The sequence below is a fragment of the Rhinopithecus bieti genome, unplaced genomic scaffold (genome assembly GCF_001698545.2).
Source record: "Rhinopithecus bieti isolate Rb0 unplaced genomic scaffold, ASM169854v2 scaffold_78508, whole genome shotgun sequence".
Classification (NCBI taxonomy): Eukaryota; Metazoa; Chordata; class Mammalia; order Primates; family Cercopithecidae; genus Rhinopithecus; species Rhinopithecus bieti.
In genome coordinates, this window is record NW_016829854.1 from 287,097 (window position 1) to 294,003 (window position 6,907).

Sequence of the window (6,907 nt, forward strand, 5' to 3'; positions counted from 1 at the left end):
GGTTCAAGCGATTCTCCTGCTTCAGCCTCCCGAGTAGCTGGGATTACAGGTGCCCCCCACCACGCCTGGCTAATTTTTGTCTTTTTAGTAGAGATGGGGTTTCGCCATGTTGGCCAGGCTGGTCTCGAGCTCCTGACCTCAGATGATCCACCCTCCTCGGTCTCTCAAAGTGCTGGGAGTACAGGCATGAACCACCACGCCCAGCCAAGATGGTCCTTTTGGGGGTCTCTCACATTTGGAATTACCTTGGTTGGGGGAGGGAAGGAGCAGCTCCCAGAGTGACCAGCAGTGGGCCCAACCTGGCCAGTTCTGGGAGCTGGACATCTCTTGGAACTCGGGAAGACTCCCAAGCTGCCTTCTCGAAGATTTGTCTCTGGCACCATCCAGAATGGAGGTGATGTGCACTCTAGGGTCCCTCTAACACCTTCCCTTGAGCCCCTCACCTTCTAGGCTCATCTGCCCCGAGGACTAAGCCCCCTCCATTTATTTATTTATTTATTTATTTATTTATTTATTTATTTATTGAGACGGAGTCTCGCTCTGTCGCCTAGGCTGGAGTGCAGTGGTGCAATCTCGGGTCACTGCGACCTCCACCTCAGCCTCCCTAGTAGCTGGGACTACAGGCATATGACATGACGCTTGGCAAATTTTTGTATTTTTAGTAGAGATAGGTTTTATTTTATTTTATTTTATTTATTTATTTATTTATTTATTCATTTATTTTTGAGACGGAGTCTTGCTCTGTCGCCCAGGCTGGAGTGCGGTGGCTCGATCTCAGCTCACTGCAACCTCCGCCTCCCAGGTTCACGTCATTCTCCCGCCTCAGCCTCCCAAGTAGCTGGGAATACAGGTGCCCACCACCATGCCTGGCTAATTTTTTATGTTTTTAGTAGAAATGGAGTTTCACCATGTTAGCCAGGATGGTCTTGATCTCCTGACCTTGTGTGTGATCCGCCCGCCTCGGCCTCCCCGCTCCCAAGTGCTGGGGATTTACAGGGCATGAAGCCCACCGCACCCAGTGCAAGATAGGTTTTTCTTATAATTGGCCAGGTAGTCTCGAACTTTCTGACCTCAAGTGGATCTGCCGCGGCCTCCCAACAGTGCTGAGAATTTCAGGCGTGAGCCACCACCACCTGGCCAGTCTTTTTTTTTTTTTTTTGACGAGGGTTCCTCGCTCTGCCCAGGCTGGAGTGCAGTGCCACCGCGCGGCCTCACTGCAAGCTCCGCCTCCGGGTTCAGGCCATTTCTCCTGCCTCAGCCTCCCGAGTAGCTGGGACTACAGGGCGCCCGCCCACTCGCGCCGGCTAATTTTTTATGTATTTTTAGTAGAGATGGGGTTTCACTGTGTTAGCCAGGATGGTCTCGGATCTCCTGGACCTCGTGATCCGCCCTGTCTTTGGCCTTCCCAAAGTGCTGGGATTACAGGCTTGAGCCACGCGGCCCGGCCAACCGCTGGCTCAGATCTAGCAGGCCGCTATGGCCTCGTTAGGGTACAGGAACCCTGATGGAAGGCATGGAGGCTGGGCATACCTCAGGGACCTAGAGCAGGGAGACCTGAAAAGCTCTTGTCTCCAGGCCACTGAGGGGACCCCCAGCCCTCGCCCATTCATCCGCCATCCGTATACTGACAGTCCCGGGACACATTTACTGAACTCATGCTCTGCTTCATTCGAACACATCATTCCTCTTCTTAACTTTGGTTGCCTCCCACCTTCTTTTAATTTAATTAATTAATTAATTAATTAATTATTGAGACAGGGTCTCATTCTGTTGCCCAGGTTGGAGAGCAGTGGTGTCATCTCAGCTCACTGCAACCTCCACCTCCCACCCCAGCCTCCTGAGTAGCTGGGACTACACAGGTATGCCACCACACCAGTTTAATCACCTTCTTTTTTTTTTTTTTTTTGAGATGGAGTCTCGCTCTGCCGCCCAGGCTGGAGTGCAGTGGCCAGATCTCAGCTCACTGCAAGCTCCGCCTCCCGGGTTCACGCCATTCTCCTGCCTCAGCCTCCCGAGTAGCTGGGACTACAGGCCCCGCCATGTCGCCCGGCTAGTTTTTTTGTAGTTTTAGTAGAGACGGGGTTTCACCGTGTTAGCCAGGATGGTCTCGATCTCCTGACCTCGTGATCCGCCCATCTCGGCCTCCCAAAGTGCTGGGATTACAGGCTTGAGCCACCGCGCCCGGCCAATCACCTTCTTTAAATAAAATCCAAGCTCCTCACCATGACCTACAGGTCCTTCTTGGTGGTCCAGCCCACCTCTCCCTCCATCCAGCCTCCCCTTTAACCATGGCACTCTGGCCAAGATGACCTCTCTTCTTTTGTTGTTTTTGTTGTTGTTTTGAGATGGAGTTTTGCTCTTGTTGTCTAGGCTGGAGTGCAATGGTGGGATCTCGGCTCACTGCAACCTCTGCCTCCCAGGTTCGAGTGATTCTCCTGCCTCAGCCTCCCGAGTAGCTGGGACTACAGGCGCATGCCACCACATCCGGCTAATTTTTGTATTTTTAGTAGAGATGGGGTTTTGCCACGTTGGCCAGCGTGGTCTCGAACTCCTGACCTTAGATGATCCGCCCGCCTAGGCTTCCAAAAGTGCTGGGATTACAGACGTGAGCCACAGCGCTTGGCCTAAAAGATGTTTCTGGAGTAGGAGGCTTTGGGCCTAGCTGGAAGGTTTGCGTCTTCAAAGGCCTGAAGAGAACATCCCAGGTGGGAGAAACAGCAAGGAGGGAATGTGTGGAGGAGGCAGGGAGACCCTGTTCTTGGGACTACTGTCTGCAGAGGGTCTCCAGAGGCAGGACCCCAGGGGTAGGGACACTGATGCAGGAGTCGCTCTGCAGCCCCTCCCCCGAAGCTGTGGGCCGGGGTGCCCCCAGGGACGCGGGCTGTGCGCTCCCACGCCCAGCCGAAGCAGGACGTTCCCACGCGGGGGCGGCCCTGAAAGGCTGTGGGGCGGGCCGGGGCGGGCGCCCGCGCTCAGGTCCCTCCGCAGCGGGTTCTCAGTTGCTCTCTGGGCAGACCCAGGTCGCGCTCCCGCTGCCGAGCCCGCGAGGTGAGTGAGTTGGCGGAGGACCCTGCAACCCAAGCCCGCGCGCGTCAGGGGCGCGGCTCGGTCTCCTGCCTTCGCCGCTGGGTCACGCCCCGAGTGGTCCCTGTCTTAGAGGGTTGGGGGGCTTCATGCAGGTTAGAGTTGAGGGTTCCTGGAGAGTCCTCCGTCTGCATATGTATGCCATCTTTTTCCCCAAATACAGATTACACCCTCCCTCTCTGGATATGTGGAGCTCTCCCACCCACTAATCATAATCACTGGCCGGAGCCCCTCTTTTCCAGAAGTGCGGGCCGCCCCCTCCCACTTATCACCTGTAATGTACCCCCTCCCTCACTCTATTTGTTGGGTGTCCCTCTCTCTTCCTAGATGTGGGATCCCCTTCTTTTCCCCAGATGTGTGTCTCCCTCCCTCTGACCCAGTTAAGTCCCTATCCTCTAAAGCCCCTCCCCACCCCATGGATGCCAAACCCCAGTCTTCCCTGGGGTGGGGACTGGGCTTAGCCGGTCTGGCTGAGCCCAGTCCCCTACCCCCGACCAGATCCAGCAGAGCAGGCGTGTGTGCACGTAGGCGGCCAATTACGGGGGAAGGGGTGGGGGCCAGACGGTCTGTCTGTTTTGCCTGTGCAGGGCAGGGAAGAGAGCCTCAGGACCTGCTCCCTCTCAGCCTGGACCCCCACCCAGCTTCCTCTGGGGAGCAAACAACTGAGCAGAGTTCTCCAGTCTGGCCAGACTGAGCTGGAACTGGCACCAGAACCCAAGCCCTCAGCCTCAAACTCTTCAGACCTTGGCCCAACACTTAGGCCTCCTCCCACTTCTCAGATGGTGAATTGAGGTCCCAAGAAGGGGCTCCAAAGGTCTAGGACCCCCATTGCCCCCCTCCCAGGGATATCAGACAAAATTAGAAGGGTCAAGGGCATGAGGGCGACCTTGAAACTCTGGGATCCCTACCACTACCATACCAGTGGAAAAGCTTTTCTCCATCTGGCCCTAAGGTTTGGGGGCAGAGGGTGATGTGGGGGCAGAACTCATCTATACCTTCATGTCCCCAGATGCTGCCCAAAGCTGCCTGGAGTTTGTTGCTGAGGAAAGGTGGACGCGGAAGACGAGGGATGCATAGCTCAGAAGGCACCGGTGAGACCTGGAGTCCTTCCTCCCAGCCTAACTCCAGAGATGGGGGCAGGGGTCCCCTCTGCCCCCTTTGCCCTTCCATGCCACACTGGGCCTGTTCCTACCACACTTCCTATGACCGCACTCCTTGGTCCCAGGCCAAGTTTCTCCAGGAAATGGAGTCCGCGGGGTGGGCAGACAGTGGCCATCTCCATTCCAGGCTTCCTTAGGAGCCAGCCCCCAAGCCTCAGGTCCCTAGGTCTTTTGTGCTGAGGTGGAGGATGCTGACAGAACCTTGGACCCTGATTCCTCCTTTCCAGAGCCTAGTTTGAATGCTAGTAAGAAGAAAGAGACCTAAAGCAGGAGAGACTTCAGCCAGATAGAAGAAGGGCCTTGCTGACCCATGGAGAATAACAAAGAAACATTTATTGAGCCCTTGCTAGTACCCCAAGCTATTATAAACCTTTTTTTTTTTTTTTTTTTTTTTTTTGAGACAGAGTCTTGCTCTGTCGCCGAGGCTAGAGTGTTCAGTGGCGTGATCTCAGCTCACTTCAACCTCCGCCTCCTGGGTTCAAACGATTCTTCTGACTCAGCCTCCCGAGTAGTTGGGATTATAGGCGCCCACCACTGTGCCCGGCTAATTTTTGTATTTTTAGTAGAGGCGGGGTTTCACCATCTTGGCCAGGCTGATCTCGAACTCCTGACCTTGCAATCCACCCGCCTCGGCCTCCCAAAGTGCTGGGATTACAGATATGAGCCACCAAGCCCGGCCACTTTCTTTATTAATATAGTTAGAGATAGGGTATCCAAGGGGCAGCCTGGATTCAGCTCCCTCCATTGTGTCTGCAGCCCGTGGTGGGGGGAAGACGCCCCCCTACACCAACTGCTATGCCCAGCGCCACTACCCCATGCCAGAAGAGCCCTTCTGCACAGAACTGAACGCTGAGCAGCAGGCCCTGAAGGAGAAGGAGAAGGGAAGCTGGACCCTGCTGACCCACGCCGAAAAGGTGGCCCGTAGGTGTCAGGGTGGGGATGGCTGGAGAGAGTGGGTTGGGGCCTGACTTTGGAAAGAAGGGCCTGTCAGGGATCAGAGGGCAGAGAGAGGCCCCCAAGACAGCCAGAAACCTCCAAACACCTGAGGGGTGAAGTTTATGCCTTTGTTTGTTGATTCACTCACCTATTTGTGCATAATAGCCTGATGTTAGGCAATGCTGGGGACAAGAGGTGAATCACCTGGATAGTTCCTGTCCCCATGGTGCTCCCAGTCCCGTGGGAAAAACCAGTACAGAGCCCAATAATTATAATACAGAATATGTGACTAGGGTGAGGTGTGTTCAAGGACTGTGAGATGAAATCTTGGTGGACCTCCCAGAGGAGGGCACTTTCCAGCTGGCCTTTAAGGGTGAAGAGGAGGGCACTGCCAGGGAGTGGGAAGTGCATGGGGAAGGGTGTCAGAGCAGGAGACTGTGGAGGCTCCTGGAATTGAGTGATGTGGGGGAGATGGAACAGAGAGAGGCTGGTGAGGCGGTTGGGGAGGAGCCCTCTGACCCTGGGAGACTGGAGGGATGTGTGGTCCCTTGTCATGTCCACCAGAGCACCCCTGAGCTGACCCTTTGATATTTTTAGCACCTTATTCTCATTCCATGAATGGGAACACTCAGCCTGACCTCCAAGATTTCAAGGGATTCCTAGTGGGGAAAGGTTCGTGCTTCTCAAATTAATTCATTCAGTCAACATCTTATTGAGCACCTACTGCAATACCATGCACTGGGAATGCAGCTGTGAGCCAGCCAGGCTCCCTTTCTGCCTGTGAGCTTGCATTTCCAGCCCTCTCTCAACACCTTTCCTCTCTCCCCCCTCTCTCTCTCTCTGTCTCTCTCTCTCTCTCACACACACACACACATATACATATCTTGGTTTTCTCTTCATTTCAGAAATTGACCCTCTTTATCTGAGCGTGGTGGCACATGCCTGTGGTCCCAGCTATTCGGGAGGCTGAGGCAGGAGGATTGCCTGAGCCCAGGGGAGTTGAGGCTGCAGTGAGCTGTGATTGTGCCACTGCATTGCACTCCAGCCTGGGTAACAAAGTGAGACCCTGTCTGGGGGAAAAAAAGAAAAAAGAAAAAAAAGAAAGAGAGAGAGAGAGAAATAAATGACGGACATTCGCCAAGCAAGATGGTCATGAGCACCACCCCTAATGTGTACTGCACGCTTACAGGTAGCAGGCACCGCTGTGGAGGTAGGTGCTCTCATTAGCTCACATTCGAGAGCCTCAGCTCAGTAAAGTGCAGTCACTTGCAATGGTCGCATGGCTAGAGAGTGGTGGAGGCAAGATTTGAAACCACACAGACAGGCACCAGGGGTTTCACCCTTAGCTGCTATACCACATTAGCTACACTGAAGGTTTGGTGGGATGCTTGGTGCATTGCAGTGTAGCCTCACAGATCAGTTAAACAACTTTTTTTTCTTTTTTTTTTGAGACAGGGTCTCTGTCACCCAGGCTGGAGTACAGTGGCCCCATGTCGGCTCACTGCAACCTCTGCCTCCTGGGTTCAAGTGATCCTCCTGCTTTGGCCTCCTAAGTAGCTGAGACTACAGGCGGGCACCACCACACCTGGCTATTTTTTTTGTATTTTTTTATTTTATTTTATTTTATTTTTTCTGATTTTCAACTTTTTATTTTTTTTTTTATTATTATACTTTAAGTTCTAGGGTACATGTGCATAACATGCAGGTTTGTTACATATGTATACTTG

General features: G+C 53.8%; 1 protein-coding gene across 4 annotated transcripts in view; it reads left to right on the top strand.

The window, feature by feature from the left end:
- The first annotated feature begins 2,940 nt into the window (after nucleotides 1-2,940).
- COX4I2 (cytochrome c oxidase subunit 4I2) overlaps nucleotides 2,941-6,907 on the top strand; it is a 9,687-nt gene continuing 5,720 nt past the window's right edge. For 2 of the 4 annotated variants that reach the window (XM_017865086.1, XM_017865089.1), the window contains exons 1-4: nucleotides 3,592-3,866; nucleotides 4,094-4,175; nucleotides 5,001-5,165; nucleotides 5,778-5,852. In XM_017865086.1, the coding sequence (XP_017720575.1) occupies nucleotides 3,864-3,866; nucleotides 4,094-4,175; nucleotides 5,001-5,165; nucleotides 5,778-5,852 (325 nt within the window). In that variant the 5' untranslated portion in view covers nucleotides 3,592-3,863. Of the gene's footprint in view, nucleotides 3,049-3,591; nucleotides 3,867-4,093; nucleotides 4,176-5,000; nucleotides 5,166-5,777; nucleotides 5,853-6,907 lie in introns of those variants that run through there. The other 2 variants (XM_017865088.1, XM_017865087.1) reach the window with 2 other exon arrangements.